General features: G+C 45.1%; 1 protein-coding gene across 1 annotated transcript in view; it reads right to left on the reverse strand.

The window, feature by feature from the left end:
* Positions 1-25,632, reverse strand: part of LOC8053571 (ubiquitin carboxyl-terminal hydrolase 45) — a 30,733-nt gene extending 5,101 nt beyond the window's left edge. The window contains exons 1-7 of the mRNA XM_029989964.4: positions 24,771-25,632; positions 19,728-19,834; positions 18,679-18,896; positions 15,452-15,559; positions 7,216-7,337; positions 5,844-5,931; positions 2,770-2,860 (exon numbers count right to left, since the gene is read on the reverse strand). Coding sequence (XP_029845824.2) covers positions 2,770-2,860; positions 5,844-5,931; positions 7,216-7,337; positions 15,452-15,559; positions 18,679-18,896; positions 19,728-19,834; positions 24,771-25,129 — 1,093 coding nt within the window. The 5' untranslated portion in view covers positions 25,130-25,632. The remainder of the gene's footprint in view (positions 1-2,769; positions 2,861-5,843; positions 5,932-7,215; positions 7,338-15,451; positions 15,560-18,678; positions 18,897-19,727; positions 19,835-24,770) is intronic.
* Positions 25,633-26,538: the final 906 nt, after the last annotated feature.

Here is a 26,538-nt window from a genome sequence, read left to right on the forward strand (position 1 = left end):
TACGAAGTAGCCAAGCCTTCTATTCTCCTACTTTCTGCTTCAGCAACTCATACAGGCACTTCTAGCAACAAGCGTCGGGGACAGCTAGCAGCATCATTCTCTACACCCATTCAAGTTAGCTGCATCACACTGCACTACGGCAATGTGCACTTCCATAATGTGCTTCAGGATACCACCAAAACCATTGAGCTCGTATGGCAGCACAATTATAATGAAGGAGACCATCATCAGTAACCCTTTGCTAATTTCTCCTTATAAAAGAAGACATGCCACTCGTTAATGTTCATCTGTGCGGTGAGAGAACACAACAATTCTACCAAGAATAACTCGGCAGAAAGTAGGCTACAATTAGTATATTACAAAATGGAAAATAAAAAAGCCACACAAATGTTTTCTTTAAATATAAGTTTTACACAATGCAGCAAAGTCTCTTCATCATAAGGCTATTTGAACTGTAGTATCAACAAACACTTCATGAGTACCTTTCTTTTTGATTTCATATGGCACTACATGTAAGTACTACCGTGCTATATAATGACTCTTCTTTTACATATCTGAGCTTCCTAGAAGACTATCTTGTAGTAATCTCCTCGTTATAATGAAGTCAACGGGACGGCAAAAAAATTCAATATAAGCGGTAATTCAATAAAAGCGATGGAGCAAAAAAACAGTGCCAGCAGCCTTCAAGGCGGACGGAAAAACTGCGGAACTCTCTGACCTTATATTTAATCAAACAAATCGTATGGCGGCAGCTTTACTGAGTAAAAAAAAATAATTAAGTGGAATTTGCCAATAATTTCATACGGGTATCAGTTCTCCTCGAACTGCTCCAAATGTCACCAGAACACTTTCACCACCACTGCACTACACTTTGTTTCGAAGCAGCCATAGGATGTTTCGCGTCTTCGCAGACATCAATGTTTCCCAAGGTGCCTCTCTGATGTCGCTTGGTGTTTACTCTGGCTGCATACAAGGCCTACGATCGCAGCATCTGTGGCAGGGGCAACAAGGGGAACGTCTGCACCGACAAGCGTGAACGAGTCTGGTGGCTCTTATAACATGTTTTCACACATGCCTGTAGAGATTGTTGCAGCTAGGGTGCCTACATGTTTCCGCTCCGCTTTAGGGTGGCGCCAACTTCTTGTTACCCTTTCCCAGATCCTCTCCCACCGCCATTTTTTCCCACTTCTTATTTCACTAAACATAAACAACATTGAGTTTGTGTAGTCTCGACACACCGGCAACACTGTGAGGCCACTTCCGTTTCCGTTCGTAAGAGGAGTCGGAGGCTCAGCAGGATGGCGGTGGTCGTGCCTGTCGTTTTTTGTATTCGGGTGTTTCATACTTTGAAGTTGCGAGCAGGAAGTGTGCGTTGCTTTTATCGAAACGCGAGTTCCCACGACAAAATGGAACGCAACAGACCGGCATTGAACGCCGAAACCTCGCCGTCGGAACGAGAGCGGTGAGCGCTCCCTAGCCCTAACAAGGATTAGCGGCGTAGTCCGAGCGCACGACCGGCGGGTGTGACAAAACGGACGACGAAAACAGCGGAGGTTGCCATGGTAACGAGGTAGGCAACACTGGCTTGTCGGCAATAGGTATTACAAACATTGTCGCCACCCTAAACAGCGGAGCGGCGGAAACATGTAGGCACCCTAGTTGCAGCTATAGAAATTGTGTCTCGGCTCGGCAAGCATGCTCGCGAGAAAAAATCCGAGGTGCGTGAAGCAGTTGGCGATTTTTCATCTTTGGGTCACAGGCACGCTTTCTCCTGCATGAGAAACTTCTCGAACCCGCCCAATATGCCTTGCTTCTTTTGCAAAATGGTGGAGGGTGTCAAACAGCCGATGCCGGAACGTCGAATTCTTTGGCGATTCTGGACTTGGGCAGGCCGCTGTTCTCAACCTCGCAGATCTAAGCAACTTTCAGTAAACACTCCCAATCTCCCATATGACGTACGTGTGCGCGTACTGCCCGCACAAGCACCCGCACAGTGCGCCCGCACGGGCACGATTTCCATAAAGGCACCCGCACAAGTGCGCCCGCACAGGCACGTGCATCAGGGGCTCCCAAAGGGATGATTTCCTTCAGGCTCTATCGCTCCCTTGACCTAATTTCGACAAGAGTCGGGCAGCGTCGGCTGCGGGTGCCGTGAGTTGCGTCGGAACATTGCCGCTGCTCCCACTGCTCTCTGCCCGCGTCGGAACGTTGGCATCGCTCTGCGTGCTCTGCCCTCCGTCACCTGTTTACTCCGTTTTCCCTGTTTGCCGCTTGCCTCGATGGAGAAGGGGGAGGGAACGCAAGGGCCTCCGTGCGTCTTGGTATCGACTTGCATGCTTTTGGCACCTCTGCCTTCGTAATAGGCTTGGCCGGCCGCCGGTACAATTAGAATAATCCGGTTAAAAATGTGTGCATCTCGGTCGGAACCACTGTAAACTTCAATAAAAGCGATATTTCTAAAAAATAAAGATTTTGTTATATTGAGGGAACTGTACCTCACTTTATGCATGTTTTACTCTACACCTTTGTTCTGACTAAATGCCAAGAAAAACAGGGGTCGTGGCTCCAAATGTTCTACAAGTGCGATGAGCCTTACAACAAAAAAACATTACATTGGACAATTTTCTACGGGAAAGCAGTCAAAAGTAGTGAGCATGTGCATTCGTGCAATTTTAGTGCCAATCGAATCTGTGCACACACACTCCTCTCTTTGGAAATGCCAGAAACTTGCCCCGAGCATACAGTCCACGTGTCCCTTTGGAGTCTCACCTTGCACTTTGGCCTTGGTGTCTGTTCCCACCTGTCTGGGGTTCACCTTGGAGCTGAGTCCAAAGGCATTCAGGACAGCCTGCATGTGACGCTGCAGAGACACCACAAGTCATGAGCAAACCTTTGATAACCACCGTTTTCTTGGCTACAAGGTTACTAACATCTGTAGACAAAGGTGTTGCAGGCTATGTTCCCATGCTTTTTTTTTTTTTCCTTAAAATGGGGGTGGGGGGAAGGGTTAGTATTACCTGGCATGTCCATGCAATGCCCACTGACGAAAGGATTATATTAAGAGAGTATGTGGGGAATTAATAAAACCTTTCTTATTTCTAAAAATATCTGAACGAAATTTACAGGCTGTGTTTATAACAGACATAAGAGAGACTGCAAAGTTTCATGGAGCTGTGCATTTTATTTCTCAAGTTACAAATATTTATCAGAATCGTCCCTATCCGTTCCTTTTCCCAGGCTCGGAGAATTTGAAAAAGGTAGTAGCAGTATAAAATTTGTTATGGTGACCCCTGGATAGGTTTCCCAGGGCATAACAGAGCCCTTTTTTTAAATTTCTTCGTTGAAACATTTTAGCACGACTTTGAATTTTATGTATAGTTGGTGAAACTTACACTCATCAATTTAATCTTTTTATTAAATTTATAACACAGTTTTCTAAGAAAAGGGCACCCTCACAAAGTTATATCGGAACAGAATAAAAAATGAAAGCTGTTTACAACTTCCTCCAATGCCGAATCAGAGTGCACTTCTTGAGGAGGAGGAGGGAAGGGTACTGAGGGGAGGGCATACCCCTCCTCCCTCCTCCTCAGCTCGTCATCCTGCCTGCTACTCCGCCACAGGGGCCACGTGACCTCAGGAGGGTCACGTGGCCCCCGTGACGTCATGGAGGTCACGTGACCTCAGGTTTTTTTTGGGGGGGTCACGTGACCTCAGGGGGGATTGCATGAACCCCCTGAGGTCACGTGACCTCACGGTTACGCCGACAGCGACGCTGCTTAAGCCGGAAACGGGCGCCTAAGAGCTGCGCTCTAAAAAAGACAGCATGAAAATTCATTGAGCAGTTCCCGAGATATTGCTGGGACGAGCAGCCACGGCAGTGAAAAAATCCATTCTGAGAAAACAGCACTTGAAAGCTGCACACAGATTTTCGGCTTTAGAACAACCCTGCAGAGTAGTTCGAAGTGTTCTAAGAACAATTTGTAGTGGAGACCTCTGTGGGAGACATTCATAGCTGCCCAAGTCATTGAGAGCTGTTTGCCCCTTTCCTATCTACTTGATCGCCATGATGGAGCGGATGTTGACTTCGAAGACCCTCGAGTCTTGCTGGCGTGGTGAAGTCCAGGAACTTGCAAGAATGCCGCAATGGGGACATACGACCTCCAGTTTTGCTGCCAGTCCAAGTTCGCTGCCTTCTTGGACAGTCAAATCAGTTCCCGAGCAATGCTCGCACACTGTGCAGCAAAGCAGGTTGCTCAAAACGTCAATCTGAACAAGGCAGAACTTTGCACCTTCGCTCATAGCAGAGGCAGGTGTGGGATGTGGCAGCATGGCTTCAACCTTCTTCTGGGTTGCTGGCAGTATCACAATGTCTAGATACTGCTTCAATCTCCTTGCGCGTCAGGAAATGCGTCCGTATATGACTGCTGGATGACACGTTCCCACTCGCTGTGGCAGGCGGAAGACGAGCGCTGGGCCCCGCGATCTCGGGAGGAACCACAGCGGTCGACGTGCTGGGTACTCCACGTGTGAGCGAGGTGATGCATTCTTCCTCAGCGAGAGCCAATGGCACAGGAAATTTATCACTGGAAGCGTAGACACCGGGCACGTAGCCTGAGGGGGGAATGGGGCCCATCCCCGCCCTTCCCTTCCCTTCACCCCCCACCCCCGCCCTTCTCTTCTTCTTTCCCCCCCCCCCCCCCCCCCCCAATCTTCTATTTTGCTGGGGCCTCCTCTCCCCCCTCCCCCTCATACAGCATTTTGTCATGGGCGGGCCACCCCCAAATCATAATCCTGGCTAAGTGCCTGGCAGTGGTAGACACGATCACCATTGATGGCATGCTGTACGGAAACTCCAAGCTTCACCACCCGGAATAACTTCATGGGCTACTTCAAATTTTATATTGTGTGTGACCAGAAAACTGACGGGCGGGCAACACGAAACTACTCATAGACGGTTCAGAAAACAATCGTAAAGATGGCGAAACATGAAACGGAGCTGAAAAAGCAAGAGCTCGAGCAAGCAAACCACTGTTGAGAGCAGACGACGCGAGTGACAACAGCAGGAGGAACGGAGAGGAGAGCGCTCCGTGAGCGGAAAAATCGTGTTCCAGCCAATAGAAGTTGCAATTGCGACATGGAAGAACGGTAACCACGCGGCCAACGCCATTTTGGGAGGCAGCAAATGAAAGAGAAAGAATTCACTTTCAAAACAAGACCAAGATGGCGGCCATCGGCCAAATGCGTTGGGAATGGCGAGTGTGCAAATTCGGATTTGATTTTGACGTTTGATCGTCACTTGGACGCTACTCAGGCCTCGTAAATATTTGTTTTCAAATGCTTCCTCGTTGTGTTAGGTGCTCACAATTACAGAAAAGGTAGTTTATGAGATACACAACCCAAATATATGGTTTTCTAAAATTCAACTTTTTTGCGACTGTTCAGTTTTCAAAGCTTGCGTCCATCCTTACCTGATGTCACCCTCCCTCAGCTTGTGACCGGTTTGTTTCTGCATTTTCACTTTACATGCACACACTATACTCAGGAATGCTAAAAGTGTCAGGAAACAGGTGAAGAACACACACAAGAAACAAACAAAGCACATTATTTGTCTTTATTCTTTGTCCTGTTCCTTGGCAATTTTAGTATTCCTGCAAAGTACCAACTGCCCCATCTTTCCATTCTACTGCAACAGTATGCTCTCCTGGCCAGCATCCACAAAGGTGAAAGCTGCATGGACACTGTCAAGAAGCCCTACGAAGGCTTTATGTTTTGGTTTCCCGGCAAAACATCCAACTTGCACTGCAGTAAGAGAGTAAAAAAAAATAATGATTCGTCTTGCTCACCTTGACCTCCTCCGACCTGACGCCTTCCAACAGGTGGCGCAGTAACTCGTGGCTGTCGTGCTGGTGGTGCCCTCGAAACTGTGGGGCCCTATGGAAAATGAAAAAAAAGTGACCTTTGAATATGGGACCGAGTGTCGTTCAATATCCCCACAGCCCCATGACAGATAACGCCTGCCGGCAGTTTCTGGTGCATTACTTCAATCCTAATACCAAGAAAGAGACTAAGTGCGCTGATCATATCAACAATGGTCTGTTACTATAAATAATGTTTCATGTTTTTAGTGCATGCCGACAAACCCAGAAAAGAAACTTTCGAGCCAGTACCTAAAATTTAATTCACCATGGCACATGTTTCTTACATAAAAAAGATTAGGAAATGAGTGATTAATAATCCATAATTAAGTTGCATTTTGCAAAATGCACGATTTCTTAATTATTAAAATAAATTTCTTTTAATTTTTAAAGTGAAAGCTTAAAAATGCATAATTAACTCCACTGCGACTTCAAACACTTATTGCTTCTGTGCGCCGAGAAAGTTAGGGAGAGGAGGAGTTTCGAGCGCGCATAGATATAGAACGCCGAGCTCCGATTCGAACGATTAGTGGGTAGACCTAAAGCTAGCTGCCTTTGTATCCACTGCGCTCGTCAAACGCGTTCGAATGCGAGTGCCAAATGCCAGACTCCACGACGTTCTAATGCGTCCAAAAAGGTCCACCCACTCATCATTGGCGTTCTGGTGTCCCCGTGCGCTCTCGTCTCTCCCCCAGTTTTTCATTCACTTTTTAATGACTGAAAATAAATACCGTATATGGTTCCCATTAGAAACTTGCTGAGCGTCATTAGAAACAACTAAATCTGTCGTTTTTAAAAAAAATGAGCACGTGGGGAGCGCAGTAGTGCGCTTAAGTTACCACTCGTACAACAGTCACAAGGTTGGCAATGAGTCGACGCGGATGAGAAGAGAGGGAAAAACTGCTCCGGTGCGGGAAACTTTAGCACCCCATCGGGCTTTCCATGCGCTTCAGGATTTTCTAAGATTGACTGAATTAGTGGTTTGCGACGACGCTCGGCAAGTTTCCGATTAGAACCATGTGTTTATTTTAGCCAAATAAAAAGTTAAAAAGGAGTTCATTAGTCGAATTATCGCGCCAGTTAACCCCCTATATTATGTCGCCCGTGTAATTCCCTTGTGCAAACTGCATTATTGTAGCTTTCACAGCTTGTTTTAAACAAATCTTTAAAGCCTAAAAAGACAGCCTGTACATGCAGGTGCTTTTGGAGCATCAAGGTTGCCCTGTGGGGCTGTTGAGGCTTGGCGAACAGAAGTCCAGGACTGACTGGCAAGAACCGAGCAACGGAACGGCCCACTCACGCCTGGCACAGCCGAGAGAAGAGCTGCCCGGGCCGAGGCACGCCCTGCCGCATCTCCCGCAGAAACAGGGCCAAGGCACTTGTCAGGAATCCTGGCCCCGGGAGTTTGACTTCCAGGGGGCCCTGAGAATGAGGGGCGCAACCATTGAGTACCGGGTGTCAGGGAGAGAGGAGAATAGACCGATGTCACCAAGCAAACTGCGCAGGCGCGCGCATTCCGGAAGTGGTGCCGCCGCCATGCTACTTGTAGTCATCCCTTCCCGGCTACATACGGCTGCGCGTGCGTACATCATCATAGATTATCATTTGGCACGCCCCGGTATCACCTTGATTCTCTTGCATGTTTTTACTTCATAAGATTCTGTTGTTTGTAATGCCTTACTTTCCTCAGCAAGGGCAGAAAAGCATTTTCAGTTGTCTTATCGCTTTAGAATCGCTTTGTCGTCTGCTTCGTCGTCGTCTGCTTCTTCGTCTTCGTGAACGCGTGAGCCCACTGCCGTTCACAGGGTAATTCCACTGCGGCCGCGGAAAAAAAACAAAAAAAAAACCAATGGCGCTATTACTCGAGCATTCTGACTTCTTGGACGTCTCAATTACCTTGCAAACAAGTGAACATGTAGTGCAATAGCAAAGAACAAGAAAATTCGAGGGACAATCGGCTCGGTGTAGCACCACGGAACAGCATCAAATGTGATGAAAAACTGAGCTTGGTGGTGCTCAGTCTTGTGCATAACGTTTAATCAGGCATCAAGCAAGAGGAGCTAAATAGACTTTCTCGGTCAGCGATAGTTTTCTAGAAGTCGTTTCATTCTGGTTGACAGCCTGTGCGACAAAGTACAGATGAACAGCGGGAGAAGCCTGCACACAAAGGACTGATCTACAGAAAGGCCTTGCCTGACGCGCCGTAATAATTGGCATCTATCAAAAAGAAGCAACCATGCCAGATACCTGAAAGCTTGTGGTGGAGATGATTTTTCGTGCACAGTTTCTATTCAGTTTAATTTTGTTTGCGCAAGTTCCGAACGCTAACAGTCGCCCGACGGGGGACGCTTTTTTCTGCGGTCTCGACTGGTGCTAATGCAGAATGGATCAGTACCACCAGCCTAATAGACAACCAAAAAATGGATGAGGTTCATTTGTTACATTTTTGGCGGTAAGTACGCGTTGCACTTCTAAATTGCATTATGTAATCTTTTCGCGTGGGTATGGAAAAAAGAAAACTGAAGGCTGCTTCCGAAAAAAAGTTGTTTTATATCAAGTGGTGCATATCGGGAATCGCTGCTCTTTTTTAGTGATTGTCCTGATCTTTTGAAGCACAGTTGTGCTTGAAACATGTCGTCGCAATACCAGTTATAACCACCAAAATACACCGAGTAAAAAGTGTATTAAAAACGGCCTCCGCAAAGCAGTGCGAAGGTCCTATTTGAGATAGACGTACGAATAGGCCGCTACGGAGCAAATGGTCAGAGAGATTCCAGCTTACGGAACACTTCTGCACGCTGTATGTCTCGTGCCCTGTAATCTTACATATTTTAGCTGACGTGCAATAATTGGATATAAATTGTATATAGCTGACCATTTACCTAAATTATGTACCAACTAGCTCAACTTCAGTATGTTTTTCTGCCGCTCTGTCCGGCTCTGTCGACCTTTCTTTGCCGTGCTTCTTTCTTGCGGGAAGACATAATATCTGAGGCCTTTTTGCCTGGTGCTGTTATTATAGCTCCGTGGCATACAACATGTGAAGCCACTGATTTAAAACCATGAGTCAACACCTGGCTAAAAGTCTCGTGCTAACCCGAAAATTTCCAAACACCGGGCGTACAATGCGCGCCGACGCGGCCGGAAAACTGGGGAGAACTACAGGTACCAGAATGCACTGCGGCAGCGGTGGCGTCGCGCAACTCCTCGTGAGATCGGTCTATTGTATCTTTCTTGCTGCAAGAATAGTGCACACGTCGTCGAATGCTCAGTCTCCGCCTGAATGTGGCACTGGCTGTCGGGACCAGGTGACAAATTTTTACAACTTACCGATATACAAATGAAAAGTTATAGGCGATTTTCGGAAATTTGCAATGATGAGGAAATTGCGGCCGATAAGGTCCACGAATGCATGGAGATGAATGACATCAGCTACCAAGAATGAGCCCATTTTCGTTATTAAAAATAATTAGAAAAAAAGCAGTTCTAACTTTTTAGTTGGATAAAGGAAGGTTCCGAAACTTTGGCAATGAGTCCCAACTGCTAATGCAACAATTGGCACAGACTGCGCATTCAGCGGCGCATAATTAAATTTTTAAACTAAAAAATTGTAGAGCCGATCCACTTCACGTGAAGATGGAGGACCAGCGAAGCTGTTATCTTTACGACAACTATACAACATCTTTATGATTTACATATAATTGCAATGAGAACACATACACGACTTCATTGTTTATTTGTCTTTATTTAATTCTTAGTGACTACAGTGACCATTGCCTTATGGTCACTTATGGGCAAGTTGTAAACCCAATTTTTCGAGGCACACCTCGAGGCCTGTTTTTACCGATTGAGCCCAAGTCCCTTTATCAGCATCGCAGAAGCGAAAGAAAAGAAGGTTAGATCAACGCGTTCTGCCCTCAGCCTTGTCACAGCGCAGTCTTAAATGAGATAAGTCGGTGACCGCAGATGATAACAAGGGATCAGGACCTCACTATTTAATAATATCAAGGAAGGCTGACTTACGTGGGTTGCCCCCTCTTTTTATTTATACTTGCCACGACCAATCAGAATGAAGGAGCGCCGTTTAAACACGAGTTTTTTTGTTAATATCCATGACACATTCTTTTTTTCAAATCCTAGCTAGCACATAACAGCTTCGCTGTAAAAAGTTTGGTTCATTTTTTTTCCAAAACACCCAGTAGTGCACCAACTCATATTGGAGCACTTTCTATCAATAATTTTAGGCAGTGAAAGACATTTACAGAGTTAACCATTTCAGCATTGAAGTGACACATACTTGATACATGCAGACTAAATAAACTATAAAAAGCTCTTCACAGCAGGAGGCTATACCTTCCAACTAGTCAAAAGAATGCTCAGGTGACGGATACTGCTGGTTACGGCTTGAAATCGTACGTATGTCATTGATATCAAAAGCTGGACTAACTCCCTCAGACCTAATACTGTCACGTTATCGCCAAACATAAAAATATTTCTGCAAAACTCTGCAATAGGGTAAAATGAATATTCGAATATAAGATTAAAATAATATGCTCTTCGATATTCCCTTCAAGCCTTATATGTCTCATCGTCCAATCCTTGAGGGAAAACACGTCGGCAACACAAAAGGTACCAAAACGCAAATTCGCGCTTAACGATGCGATAAACACGTGGGAATTCGCTATAAACTCCAATGTCACGGGAAAGGATACTGCAGGTTGCGGACGCAGCAGATTCGCATTTCACGGTGCGAAGGACCCGCGCAAACCCGCAGAGATCTCGCACCTCACCGGAACGAATACCGCAAATCACGGATGCAGCAGATGCTAGTTTTATGGAGCAATAAACACGCAGGGACCTGCTACAAACTTGCCTGTCACGGGAACCGATATCGCGTGCGCAGATTGCAGACAAAAACCACAAACTCGAATGTTTTGGGTACAAAGACCGCAGGTCATAAACGCAGCCGAATCGTATTTCACAGTGCAATATACACGCGGGACCAACTCGCGTGGAATTGAGATAGTGCGCGCAGACCGCGGACAAAAATGCGGGAATCCGCTACAAACTTTATGTTACCGGAAAGGATACTGCAGATTGCGGAAACAGCGGATTCGCATTTCACGGTGCAACATACACGCGGGGACAACTTGCACGTTACGGGAGTTGATATCGCACGCGCATATCGCGGACAAAATTTATTTATTTATTTATTTATTTAAATACCTTAAGAACCGTGAGTCAGGGTATTACATAAGGGAGTGGGTTAAAAATAGTGAGGTTAACATTTCGCGGAACAAATCAATGTCTTGAGCAGAGATGACGGCTTTGGGCAAGCCATTCCAGTCCACAGATGTCGCCAGGAAAAAAAGATTTAAGGAATGCTGTATGTCGAGTGAAAAAAAAGGCCAACTTTTGCATGGTGGTCAACGCCAGGTGATATGCGATGAGGTGGCAAGATGAATGAATTGTGCAGATGATCGTCGAAGTAAAACCTGTACAAAAGACATAATTTAGCGATGTGCCTGCGTGAACACAAAAAGGTTAATGATAAATTTTGTTTAAGGGGGGACACTACCCAAAAAAGTGAATGTTTGAACCACTTGTTTCATTTAAATTAGATTTACAGGGCTTGTTTCTGTTAACGTTGAGAATATTTCTGCCAAATTTTGTTGACCTGGGTGATGTACAAAAAGAATTGCAAATGTTCAAAGATGAAAGTGGGCGAGTCTGTGTAGGAAAACTATCGTTTTGAAATTACTTATAAATTTGTAATTTTCATGTTTTATATTGTTTTAGGACAGTTCAGAGCAGATAACTATGAAGCTATATTTCTATATTATACCATCTTTCATGGCAGAAAAGCCAGAGAAACCCAAATATTGTTTTTTTAGATTTCCATCCTTTGTCCAAAAGTTTAGTTTTGAGCATGAAAAATGACAAAAATAAAAAATACAAGCTCATAGTTATCTTCCCCTTAAAATTTCACCCCAGAAAAACTTCTAAAAGTGAATCCAAGTTATGTAATAACAAAACGATAGTTTTCCTAAAGTGAAATTTCTGCCAAAAACTGGAATGGAGAAAAATGCATTCGAAGTGCTCCAACCTCTACCTTTTCTTTAGCATTGGTGGACCAAAAAAAATTTATGAAAACTTAATTATGCAGTGTAAACTAATGAAACTTTCTGGGAATACTCTCTGGATGTTGGTGGATGTAAATATGACATTTGTCAAAATCAATGGTTTTTGCAGAAATTGTTTTTTCTGGGTAGTGTTTCCACTTAAGTTCAGTAACACTAACAAACCTAGAGTATTGAGACATTATAAAGCGAGTGGCACGAGTTTGAACTGATTCTAAGTCGGATACAAGGTATTTAAGATGGGGGTCCCAGATTGACGATGCATATTCTAGTTTCGGACGTACCAATGTGACATATGCAAATTGCTTCACAGATGAGGACGCGAGACGAAGACTATGGCGCAAGAAACCAAGAGTGCAGTTTGAGTCGGAAATGATAGTATTAATATGGGTTTTCCAAGAAAGGTCGTGAGTAAAGTGAACGCCAAGATACTCGTAAGTCAACACGAAATCAATATTAAGATTACCAACAGAGTAGGAAGAGTGAAAATGTTGATGAGTTCGATAGAAAGAGAGGCATTTGGATTTTGATGTATTTAGTAGCATCTGCCACCTTGAACACCAATCGTTAATTCTGTCTAGATCAGCCTGTAGGTTATGCAAGTCATCTGTGTTAGATATGGCTCTGTAGACTACGCAGTCATCAGCAAATAGACGAGCGTTAGAAGACAATGAAAGAGGGAGGTCATTAATATACACGAGAAAAAGTAGGGGTCGAAGAACAGATCCTTGCGGTATACCGGAGCTTACAGGAGCGCTTCGGGAACGACAGTTGTTAGTATGCACATGCTGGCATCGAGAGGTTAGAAAGCCTTCGATCCAGGCTAGAACGGAAGAGTCAAGAAACAGTGTGGACAGCTTTGCTGGTAGAAGTTTATGGGAAATGCGATCAAAAGTTTTAGAAAAAGCGAAAAAAATGGCATCAACTTGGTGACACATTTCTAGAGAAGAATGAATATCGTGACAGAAAGCGGCCAGCTGCGTTTCGCATGAACGGTGTTTCCTAAAACCATGTTGATTGAGGAAAAAGAATTTATTCCGTTCCAGAAATTCCATAACTTGAGAATGAAGGGCATGTTCCATGAGCTTAGAGCGTACAGAAGTTAATGATATGGGCCGGTAATTTAGAGGGGAGTGCGCATCGCCACATTTGTGAACCGGAACGACCTTACCTTCTTTCCAGTCATCGGGAACATCACCGGTATCTAAGGATTGTTGAAATAATGATGTTAGAAAAACAGTTGACAGCGGTTTAGTAATTTTCAATATTTTGCTGTTTATGTCGTCAGCTCCTGGTGACGATGACGTTTTGAGTGTGTCTATTAATTTGCTAATGTCGTTTTCCGAAAAAGTAATTGGATGCATAGGTGGCACGGACAGTGATGAAATATCTGGCAGCGATGTGATGATGGTATTATTAAACACGGCAGAAAATGCGTCACAAAAAGTTTCAACAGTGTCATCATCGGTAAGGGAAATTCCATTGTCATTTACTAAAGAGACTGGTTTACGATAATGGGGATTAATTATGCTCCAAAATTTCTGAGGGTTACTTTTGAGGATAGCGGCAAGATCGTGCTGGTAGAATTGTGCTTTGGCTTTCTCGACGGCTGACTTGTACAGTGCGATCGGTGTTAAGAAGTCGTGCACGTCGGTACAATCGTTTCTTCCAGTTGCAGAACGACTTCAGCTCTTGAGTGTACCATGGTGCTGACTGGTTCTCCCGAAACTATATTAGTGGTATGTGTCTATCAATTAGGGCAAGTAGCGTTTCTTTGAAAAGAATCCAATTCTCCTGCACAGAGCGATCCAAAAAGTTAGGCATACGTGAGTCCAGAAGGGACCTTATGCCGATGTTAATGAGATCAATGTTAGCTCTTGGATATACTCCAATTTTGCGGCAGGATAACATGGCCGTTAATGGTTACGTCTTTTACCTTAAACCTGGATGTTAATGGTTACACCTGTTACTACAGGCAGTAGCTTGTGCCACCTAGCCTAATTCTACAAAGACAAACATATGATTCCTCCCACCCTTCAAGACCAATTTTCTCCCCCTAACTATCACCAGGATGACCTCTGGGGATCAAGCGAAAACACAAAAACAACACCCCCTACCTTTACCCCCCGGCGACAGAGTCGCCAATTTTCCTCCGGTCAAACCTTGTCGGCGTTACCCCAGCACTGGACCCACTGGAAGACAGGGTTGAGACTTTGGGCCGGAGCCACGCGGGAGGGAGTCCCAATTTTCCTCTGTCCCACCTGTCCCCAGCTGTGCTAGTTAGTTGCGCATCATTCAATTTTCCCTAGAGAATTTCCACCAATCTTTTAATAGACTCTTTGTGACTGTAGTCCTTTTCTCTTCTGTCCTTCCATGTTCACCAGCAAAACCCAGGGCCCCGGCCGAATCCGCTACCCCTTCAGGGAGAGCAGGGCGAAGCCCTGTGTACTTCAAAACCAAGTGCTCTAGTGTCTCGCTCTCATTATGGCAGGTGGCACATAATGTGTGTCTCCTGAAATTTAACCCTATATGTCCCTCGTCCTCAAAACTCCCTTTCTCGCCTCAAGCAGTAAAGAACTTCCCAGTGTATTGTCAGCCACACTCACCTTTCTTATGTAGTGTTTTTGTGTAATGTACATTGTTAGAGCTGATTTTTCCTGCATTCTTCTTTCCCACATTTTCCTTTCTCCCTCTTTCACTCCCTTTTCCACTAAAGTACTATAGTCTGCTCAGCCCCATCGCTAGAGCGTAGGTATTTAAATGCAAGCTTTTGGGTTCTTTTGTCCATTTTGTGTTTAAACTTTTCATGTATAAAATTATAAATACTTGAATACATACCTCCCGTGCCCACTGCGTGTCATCCATTTCAGTCAACGTTTGTTCAAATTTCAACTTACTAATTGCCTCCCTGCTCTCAAATGACGACCAGCCCATGTCCCCCTGTACTCCCTCATTTGGTCTTTCCAGGTGCTCCCAGTGCCATCTGCCTATGCTTCTTTGACGAATTTCTAATCCTGATTGGACCTCTTGATTTTATGCACAGTACCCTATTGCCAAAAGACAGTGCTGGTACCATCAAACACAAATTAAACTATATATGTTCATAGAGATATCAGGACCCACTCCTCTGTTGAAACTGATACACATTTAAAGTCACATTTCCCGCGTGTGAAGAAAATGTAATTGGCTTTGTTACATACCCCCCCCCCCATTCTCAAAATCAAAATGGAGGCACATCCAATTTGGTCCACAATCATGTACACATCAGGTACAGAAATAGGCAGGGTATAGCAACAAATAATTAAGCACATTTTCATTCAATATGAAAGTGCAAAAGATGAACAAGGGGTGGGAATAACTTTGTCAGACTCTTGAGCTTTGGGCGGCACCACTTACCAGATCTCCTTCGGCTGCTGGAGCAATGGAAGGCTCGAAGGTGCAGTGCAGATCATTACTGCACCGCTTGGCAAGCAGTTCATCCAGAGCAGGAGTCTGGGACAGACACTGGAAAAAATAATGCCAACACAATTGGAACACTCCCTCACCCACATCACACACTTCTGAAACATGGTTGTATATTTTTAATTAATGCACACTGGAAGGACATCTTACGATAGGTAAGTTGTCAGTACCACTTTTACATTGTGCTGTATCAAGTTTGGCCACAGAAAACTGCATAACATAGCCTTGCTTCATAAGGGATCCGACATATTGTAGTTGTGCCTCAAAAATTAACTTTTACGATGAAACCGCATTCGCTCCAAAGTTGAGAAGCACGTCATGCACATTTCTGTTTAATTTTTCTTCTAATCTCCCTGCAGAGGAAGACCTGTGGAGGGACTGACATTCTCATTACAGGAGTGTACAACCATTTCTTTTTGCTGCCCTAATGACGACCTCCCGTCGAGAGTTGCCTACCCTCGTCCCCACCCTGTTGACAGTCTCTTCTCTTTCTTGTATCCAGGTGGCGCTAGCTTCCACCCCTAACACGTCATGTAAGCATGGTCCAGAGCTATTTTTTTCACAAGGAAAGGAAAGAAAGAACGAGAAAAAGAGAGATAGTTGGGGAAAAAGAAAAATTAGCAGTGAGGCCTCCAGTGTCATGAAGTGCTTTTGGACAGGAAAAAGATGTACCTATGCAACTCTTGATTCCCCATAGAATTGCATACACCAATAAGAAAAAAAAAAAAAGACATATTAAAATTACTATGGTAATATCCCAAGTCATCGCCCACACCCTGCCGTCTGAAATTCATAAGAAAAGTGGGATAGGCCATGTCTCATTGGGTAAGCACAAAAAGTTTATAGAAAGCTAAAAGAAAACCATTTTTCTCTATACTTCTAGAGCAGCTGCACAAGAGATACATTAAACTCAAAGCTCTAATTAGTTTGACTGTTTTATGCACGAAATGCTCATTAAAGAATGTTCTACTATCGCAAAGACCGTTCTTGCATACGCGCGATGAACACTGTTGATCGGCATGCAGCACAAACATTTGTTCCGTGAAAGCATGTTTATAACACCGCTATGTTATCTTTGTTAATACAAAAAAAAAAAAAGTCAACAAAAAAAAATAGAAAAACCGACCAGTACCTGGTTGGTTTTTCTAATTTTTTGTTGACTTTTGTTTTTTGTTGACATCCAAAGCGGGTGAAAGAAGCAATGAAGGGCGATACCGGGGAAGTGGGAAAGCCGGCCGTCGCATTGGCAAGTGCTTGGGCGTCAGTCCAAGTTTGGCGCCGCGTCAATCACAAGGAGCAGGCTCTTGTGCAACTTTCTTGTTTGGTGCATACATGCGTGCATCCATGCACAGCATGCAATCAACGCAGGTTGAGGTGGCATTGCTGCGCGGCGTAGATGGCACCACGAACATGAAGCTCGAACTAGGACGTTTTACAAATGTCTGTGTGCGATGTTCCAGTAAATCTTTATTTACCCGTTAGCTCTGTCTCAAACACTGCACAACCTTACCAACCGTGTTTGAGATGTTCCAGGAGAAGGAGCGGGTTCGGGGTGACCTTACTTTAGTGGAGATGGACTATGACCTTACACTCTGCAGTTACATTCCCCAGGATATGGGGCATTCGCTCACCTCGCGATCCCTGAATGAATTTCTGCTTGAGTTATCTTCCCAACTTTTCTTTTTGTCCAGACAAACTTTTTTATACGCAAAACAAAATTTAATTTTGTTATCTCCATCGTTTTCTTTTCGCACAGATGTACTCGACTTTGGGGTTGCGGAAATCGGGAAAAAAATGCGTAAACAAAGTGAAGTACCTTTCCTTCCTTCATTTTATTTTGTCACGGACGTCCTCCAACCGTAAGGTTCGCAGCCGTGTCATTCGGGCAGGATGTATGTTTGCGGATCACGGAGTCCGCTTTGGGGTAGTTGTAGGGGTGGGCAATAACTCAGTGTTTTTTTGTTTTTTTTTTTAAATTGATATTTGCCCTAAAAGTGGGGTGGGCATGATTCAGGATATTACGGTATTCACTAGATACCCAGCACATCATAATAAAGACAAATTAAAAATGCCATAATTAGAAAATAATCAGCCATCAGGATCGTTTCAACAGCAATATTTCTGATCATAGGGTATGATGCACTTAACATCTAGAAAAGATAATTAAGTAATTTTTTTTATGGATGTTTAACATCTAGTAAAGATAATTAAGTAATTTTTTTTATGGACGTTTAGGCAACAAGAAGTTAGTTTGCTCCATGGCGCGTCTTGACGTCTTTGTTGTGGATGAAAAATGTAACCAGTACAGCAATATTTCGGATCATAGGGTATGATGCACTTAACATCTAGTAAAGATAATTAAGTAATTTGTTTTATGAACGTTTAGGCAACAAGAAGTTAGTTTGCCCCATGGCACATCTTGACGTCTTTGTTGTGGATGAAAAATGTAACCAATGCAGCAATATTTCTGATCATAGGATATGATGCACTTAACATCTAGTAAAGATAATTAAGTAATTTGTTTTATGGACGTTTAGGCAACAAGAAGTTAGTTTGCTCCATGGCGCGTCTTGATGTCTTTGTTGTAGATGGAAAATGTAACCAGTGCAGTATGACCGCGATTATGGGGTCTTTAACTTGCATCACGCAGTTGTGATACACAAAAGCATGCCAGTACGGTGTTCATCTAGATAAAAACAGGCAGATGAACAACAAAAAAGATTTCACAGCCCCTCTACTCCTACCAGATTTGGTCCTGAATCAAAACAAGTCGCTTCTGCCAGCTAACTTTTACTCTCACCTTCTCATTAATGATACTACTCTCGAGAGGACATTATCCATGCTTAACCTGCACTGTTTTTCAGCATAAAAGAATACAAAGAATATAACACAATTCCTGAGAAAGCAACAAGGAGGGACTGTACTAAAATATTAAGGTGTGCTAGTTGGTGAAGCATGAAGTAGATGTAACCTTATTCTTCTCTTTCTTGCTATTACATTAAAATGCCACTCGTGAGTTTAGCACTAGTCCCGTCTTCTTCGTGTCCTATTTCGTCTTTTGCGCCATTCATGTTTAGTACAACGAGGAGCAACTTCAGACGCCCATCAAGCAAAGTACCCTTGGGTCTTCAATTCAGTTGATGCATATTGATCAGACTTACCTGCATCACCGCATTAAAGTAGCACGTGTTGCCCAGGTTGCTGAGACCCTTGACAGTCACCCACTTGCCAGCAACAGTCGTCACCTCCGGCTTGGACACCAGAGTCGGTTCGTCCTTGGTCCCAACGGCCACCTCAACCTTGGAGACGTCTGTTGGCCGGTCATGCTCAACTGGCCGAGGCTCCTCAGTGGAGCTGGAGGAACTGTTCCGAGCAGATGCTGGGAAGAGTTCACGCAACGGTGAGAAACTTGCGAAGGAGCATGGCTAAGGTACATGCTGCAGGCACAGGGACGCAAAATAAGAGGATGTAGCGAGCAAACGGAAAGATGAAAATGCCCCATCCAGTGACGCTGCATGATAAAGATTTGCGGGCTGCTGTTTATGCGATTATGCATTATTAAACGATACTCCCAGAGAAATATTACAGTTACTCAAAGCAGTGGCTGTATAAGACTATATGATGTTAATGATATTATTGGAATACTATGCGAGTATGCATTTTTAGACAGTACTCCCACAGAAATATTACAGTTTCTCAAGTCAGTTACTGCCTAAGAGTATGCTGCTAATGATTTAAATGAGTACGCATTTTTAGAATGTACTCTAATAGAAATATTAGTTTCTCAAAGCAGTGACTTCATAAGAATATGATGCTAATGGTTTGACTGGAATAAAAAACCCCGCACAATGCTAAGCGGAATAAAAAAAATCTCGGCTTCGATCCAACAGCACATGGAATGTCGCCACTATGCACATGCAATAATTCTCCAACTTGGCTGAGTGAGAAAGCGAGCAACAAGTCTATCTCCTATTCCTGACCAATAAGTTATTTCAGACACCCCCTTATTTTCTGCTCAATGGCCAGCTCTCGAGAGCCTTCCAAAAGATTAACTTATATAAGCTTTACGACACAGCAGCAACCAAGGCTACAATATGCTAAGAAGAGAACAATGGCACAAGCAGAGAAGGTTTCAAACTTGCTTGCTTCCTTCATTCTTACAACAGCTACTAGAGTTGAATGTAACTACTAGGGCTACCCCAGGACGTACCTGACTGTGGAGACTTCTTTGTGCCGGTCGTCAACTTCTTCCGTATGGCACCGACGATCTGCACCACCTGCGAACTGGCCTCCACCGTCCGGTCGCACTTGTAGCACCTGGATGCAGACGAGAACTGCCTCAGTGACTGACAAGGTTGTGGACCTTGACAGCTGGATTAAACAAGGGGAGTTGGTTTAAAAGGAAATGGCTGCCGATGCTTCGCTGCACAGCACTTTCCCACGGCGTCTTTTGTTAGGTGCTGGACAAGAGCAAAGAAGAACTAAGAGGAAGGCTGTCAAAGAAACTGCACATTAAAGTAGTATCAATCAGAATGTAGATTATAAATTTGCAACTTGCATGTGGTAACCTCAAGCATGCTTATGCTGCATATATAGTCGGAGAGAGGTTAAAGGGGCACTGAGGTCGATTCTGAGATTTCTTCTTTTTTGGCGACAACTCAATCTAGACGCTCTCAGCATCCAAACAAACCCGAAATCACAATCGTGCGTAGCTTACTTCCTCGTTAAAAGCGTGTTCAAAGATTGCGACACGCCTGTTTTGGGAACAATTTCCTTCCGAGTGAAGGGGTCGACAAAGGGTGCTTGTCGGCGAGTTGCAAGCGACGGCTTCGCCCACGCTGAACAAGAGGAGTCTTATCTGAATGTGTACCTATCAGATTCTCTTCGAAACGAGTTTTAATAAAATCATTCGGAATCTGCGCGTATTGTAGGGCTTTCATTGGTCCACACAGTGTAGTCCGCAAGAAAAAAGAGTCCAGATGTTGTTCTCTTGCCCTGAGATGAATAGGCGGTTTTGTAATATAGGACTTGGTAAATGTGAGAAGTAACACGTTTTAAACAATATAAGATCAAAAATGACCTTTTCCAAAAACGATTTCAGCGCCCCTTTAAGAGCTCGGGCGAAGCTCCTCCCACCTCTTTCCACTTCAGCAAAACGGATATTGCAGGGGAAGGAACCGCCTGTAAAGCGTTCGCTCTGCTAAAGTGGAAAGAGGTGGGTGGAGCTTCTTCTGAACTCTTAATTTGTCACCAACTATAGAAATGTTCACTTTTACTGCTGCTCCGAAGTGTCTGTCCAGATCATTGTTGGATAAAAAGAAAGTATGAATGGTGGTAAATTCCAAACATAAGAGAGGATGCTGTATCTCACAACTCTTGGTAACATCTCGGACATTTCGGAATGAATTCATACTTTGTGATTAGCGTAGCACTTCCACTAAAACAATACTCATTCGTGACATCATATCTTGCATGTCTGGATGTCAACACTGACATGCAGGGCCACATCTTTTGGGGGTACTGCTAAGGCATTGGGCAGCAATAGATGCCCAGAAGAAAAATGTTGTCCAGGGGGATAGGGAGTATTTCGGACAAACGGAATATACAAGGCAGCAACAGAGACAGCACGTGGAGCTGTTTTCAACCTATGCCACTTCTCAATGGTTTCCATAACTGCTTAGGAAAAGGCAGTTATCAGAAGTGCCATCAGATAACTGCTCATTGCTGATTGACACTTATTTTACAACTAATTTAATCCACAAACAAAAACTTATTGTAGAGAGTAGAACGGTGACAAAAGACAGGCTGCACAAATTCTGAGTCAGACCGCACCTTCAGAGGCCCCGAGGCAATATGAGCGTCTATATGTAACCCTAACTAACGTTGCTAGATCAGTCAGTTGACAAGCTACCTAGGACACTTTGCATCTTTTTGTGGCACGTTCGCTCAGTAATGCTCACTACGCTATTGACATGCCCTATGAAGGAACGATGGAACCAGTAGAATATTGGACGCCCTTCGACTGCATGAAAAGTGATTCTGTTGTGTTTATTTATAATGAAGATCAAGTTTGTGCAAAAACAGCGTCATTTGAAAATGGTATTTCTCTATTGCCCGTGGGAGTGGTGTCGCTAGGATTGCTACGCACCCGTACCTGCTTGCGTGCGAGAAATGGCAAAGGATTGTTTTCAAACGATGGCTCTTCCATAGAGCTTGTCTACTGATAGATCTAAGAATGGAAGCATTCAATAGACCGTTCCACTGGGAAGAGCGGAGACAGAAAAAATGCCCTCCCACTCTCACTCCGTGCGTCGTCTGCTCCGCCGAGTGGGCTGCACCTAACATCCGGCTGGAGTTCAGACTCGGTTTAAAATCGCGTAATTTTGGAAATTTCAAGCGCAGATGTGAGGATTTTGATATGCAGGTTATCGTGTAATGCTATGCTCGATAAAAAGACTAACCAAGTCTAATTGCAATGTTGCTTGCGTGCGAATAAAAAAGAAAATGGAAAAACTGTGTCAGAGTTGCCGGTCGCTCCGGCGAAAAGTAAATCCGGTTACTGTAGCTACTTTACTATACGAAGTTCGTGCTGGTGTAGGCCTTTAGCGACCATGAGTGGAAGTCTGGAATGATAAATAAAAACGTGCTGTCCTGGCGCAATATACGCAGTGGTTGAGTTGCCGGCTGACTCCACTGCTATTGAAGTAACGGAACAAAGATACGCTATTCGATCATTACTCGAAATAAAACAACTGAGCGCTAAAGGTTCATTCTGGAGTAGCCATAAATATTATAAGAACGCTAACCACTTCATAACGGCAGCCACGAGCGAGAGTTCGATGTTCGGGACAACCCGCCGGTACAGCCCAAAGATGGAGAACGGCAACCTCCCAGTTTGTCGTCTGCTAGCAAAGTCGGGCGCATGCCCTCTCTCTTGTTTTACCCCGCCGAACTTCCGGGATGTGTGGAGAGGACGCTGCAGTCTAACAAAATGGTGCCGCCCTGAGAGCGCTAAATGGAAAGGTCTATAGCGGCTTCAGGAGTCAAAGAGCTCGCGCTCCTTCCATTAGAGACAAAAAGCGATTTCCGGTTCACATTACTACGTACACAGAGTCCTCAGATGGTATGCGAGGAGTGAAAAGCGTGTGGTACGACGTATTTCCAGATCGCTGACAATATCCCAAAGCTGTAAGAAAGAAAAAAAAATGGTGGGAAAAGCTGCGTTTGCCACAGCATGGACCTGACGCTTGCTCGCTTTTGTTAATGAAAAGTGCTCAAGGTAAGGGAAATAACGCTTTCAAATTTTGTTTCCAGCTCGGGCTCTTTTCAGAAAATGCCTTGGAGGAGCGTATTTCATTCATTTTGGACATGCTAATAAACCATGTGAAGGTTCATTTGACGTCATGATTGATCACCGTTGCACGGAAACTGCGATTATGGACGACAGTCCGCTCCGTGCTGAACAGAGCAAGGCAGGGTATGAATGTGATTTTGGTGCACAATTGGACACTCACACCGAACGGGATCCCGATCAATGTTTTGTTTGCGTAGCTAAATCGGGGTGTATGCGGGTATGAGAAGTTGGTCGTCGCTCGCTTTGGCCGACAAAACCTTGATCACCCAAGCGTGGCCGACCTCCCGTGTGTATATGAATGCATTTTATAGGAATTTTGTAAAGAAGTGCTGAAGAAACGTATGGCCGGATAAAAATATCTTAACTGGCGTCGCAGATTTACCAAGCTCTATAAGTTGCATGTGTTGATGTTTCTGTTGGTTTTTATGACAGTAGCAGCCTTTGCACCATCCTGCAAAGGGCTCGATCGCATTGGATCGCTTCAAACAGAAGCGCTGATGTCTAAAGTCACTCGTTTGTTCTCTAGTGGCCTCGTCGAGACTTCTTCAATACTGGCTTCAAATAAAAGCGATCGTGCTTGGCATCATCTGCCTCAATTTTATTCGGAGACTGTTTGCCACAGAGGAGGAAGCGGGGAAACCGCGTAGAAGCAGCTGAAGAGCGACACTTTTTTTTTGCCATTCAGTAGGCGCTCTGAGAACTCCCGAGTTACTCCATTCAGTGCTGAGGGAGTCACCACCGAACGTGCCCAATGTTGCACTAACTGGTGGGCTTAAATCCTGGCTGAGGTGCCCACAACCTGACAAAATATTTTGCATGGAAGACACCGTGGTAACCGAGATTTCTATTTCCCATTAAAACATCACAAAGTTGTTTAAATTAAACCTTAGTCTTTTGCTGGGCATGACAGTATCTCTGTGGCTTGATGCACCAGCCTCCAAGACTCGAGGGTCTAGCCACATTGGGCGCCAAGATACTTAAGGTCTATTCACACGATGCATCTTGTTGGCGAATCTTGTGTCGCGAAACTAGGTTTCGGGAAACAGATTCCCCGTCTGAACGCGACCGAAAAAGTGGCGCGCCTCCGAAAAAAGTGGAGCGTCTTCCTCGCTTCCGGAGCAATTTTTCGCTGAAACCTCACCGAGGCCTGTCTATCATCCGAAGGAGAAACGCGAGCGCTGCCAATGGCCGCTCGACTTTGCTATGACTAGGATGACGTCTGATTTTCGAGGAGGAGCGAGCTTTTGGAGGAGTCTGATTTTCGGTTGATTCCGTATCCGAGCCAAAGCCGAAGGAAAGTAAACAAACATGGCGAGCGACAAGCGGAGGAGCGGTGCGTACGGGCGATGAGTCTTGGTCCTACTCGGTTGCAGGTGTGTGAACGGCGCCCACAGTGCGGGTTGGTGGCGCGGTACAGATTCACCAATAGTCGCGACGAGTGCAAGCACCGGATATAAACCGGGTGACTGGGAATAACTTTCTTATCGGTGCAAAAATGACCGAAATGCTTCGAGATCATCTGCCTGTTCTTTGACGTTCGCGGTCTTTTCCGTGTTTGGCAGGACTACTAGTAAACCCAGTGAGCCGAATCTGGCCAAGTTAATTGAGTGGTATTAATAAAACAGACTGTCTCTTCACACTGTGCGTACTTCATATCATTTTGATGCGAAACGCTTGGTATTCCCGATGCAGATGACAAGGTTTGGCGAAATTCTCGTGAGTCAACACGTCACAGATTTCGCGCGTCAAACTCCACGTGTGAACAGGCCGATTTCGCGAAATGTTGGTTTCGCTAAACTGTGGCGCGTTGAAAAGACGCATCGTGTGAATAAGGTCTTAGAGCAACAAACTGCTAGGGAACGTCTCCTACTGTCCCCGCAGGCTTCTCGAAAAGCTCACCAGAGTTCCATGGACTGAGAGGAGAGTGCGAGCGCGTGCGAGTCCGAGTACGTCCTCTCGGCGTGGCATACAGCATGCCGTCCGGGCCACTTGGTACCGCATCCCCGGTGACCGCACTGCAGGCACACCCAGATGTCGTCGGAACCCGCGTCTTGGCAGTCGTCGCACTCGTCGAGTCGCAGAGGAGATCGCTGGAGCAACTGCCGCACACGTCGCAGGTTGACCGACCCCCGGCCATGGACGCAAGCTGCGGCATTCCCTGCGCCGCTCCCGTCGTCGGGGATGTCTGGACCCTCACCGGACGAGTCGGGCACACCTTCGGTGGGATCCTCTTGGTGCTTTTTCTTTTTCCTTGCCATAGCGTGCCGTAGTATGTAACACGTTCGTGAGGCTTGAACCGTCGTCGACGGTCACAGTTCGGCATCGACCTACCAAAAGGCCTCGGCTGGAAAGCGTCCCCACCGACCGCTCACTCGGAGTTGGGGGACTGCCAGGCTGTCGAGGACGCTGGAGCGCATTTGGACGACAGGCGGTGGTGATGAGTATTAATGCACGAGGGCATCTTGACAGCTGGCCCGAGCAGGCGATCGCTCGACGCCTATGACCGCGAGGCCCTGGGCGGAGTCATGAGGCCAACGAGGCTCCGTGTGAGTGATGCGGCTGAAGATACGTTTCAAGAGTTCGGTCCGATTTACCACGACTCGGACAATATGGCGAACATTAAATGAAACATTAACAACATTCGCAGTTCACGTAGTTCAATACAGACCACGACGCACACGAAGGAGGCTCACGTCAATCACGTGTCATAAACTGCGGGCGAAAACGATATCGAGCGCAAAAAGTGGTGTACATTACAAGTTTTTTTTTTTTTTGTTAAACCCAACTGATTTTTATTAATTAATTATTTTGAAATAAATCAAAATCAAACATTGAGACAACAAAAATTATTTATATAATGCATATTAGCCAGTGATATTAGCATGGATAGAAGAACGAACTACCTCGTTGGATTTCTATATGACAATTGCTGGATCATGCTTCCCGCTCCCGCAAGTGAAGCCACTGGACGGCCATCATGCATGTAAAAAAAATCGTGTTTTTGGAGCGTTGCGGAGGCTGGCGGCAGCGTGCTGAAGGCACGTTTTCTACTCGTTCGTCATCATTCGCCAAAAAAGTTGTAAAAAAACCTTATGCAAGCCGTGAGACTTGCCGTTGAAAACGCGGGAAAAGTTTTTCGGAAGCGCAGTGCCGCAGGAAAAAGGCACAACTTGTCGAAAGCAAATTTCGCTGGTCTCGCGGCGTTATCAAAGCTTTCTTGGCACGCCGAAGCGCTGCGTCTCTGTACCGGCGAGTTGCTATCAATAAATGGGGAAAACAATCTGTACGGTTGCTCTTATGCACTATTAATCATGGCTATGTTCCAAATCGACTCTAACGGATCACATGGTAGCAGAAATAGAGCAACGTTGTGGAACAAGGAGGGTTTCAAACAAGGAGGTTAGGAGGAGGGGGCACGTTGCAATATTGGTGAAGCCTAGTCATAAAAGGTTTAAACGATATTAGGCAGTTTTCGTAGATCGTTTCCGCTGTCCCGCAACCCTTGCCGCAACCCGCTATAAGATCCGGGTTTCTTTGACGTATTTCGTGACGTCGCGCCGATTCTTCGCTCCTTCCGGGCGCGCATAAAAAAGTTGGTTGATTTCAACTTCTTTCTCAACGCCAACGTTGCTCAACGCGCACAAAAACGCGCGGTGACGTAGTAGGG

The sequence above is a fragment of the Ixodes scapularis genome, unplaced genomic scaffold (assembly GCF_016920785.2).
Source record: "Ixodes scapularis isolate PalLabHiFi unplaced genomic scaffold, ASM1692078v2 PGA_scaffold2__306_contigs__length_199485367, whole genome shotgun sequence".
In the NCBI taxonomy this organism is placed as follows: Eukaryota; Metazoa; Arthropoda; class Arachnida; order Ixodida; family Ixodidae; genus Ixodes; species Ixodes scapularis.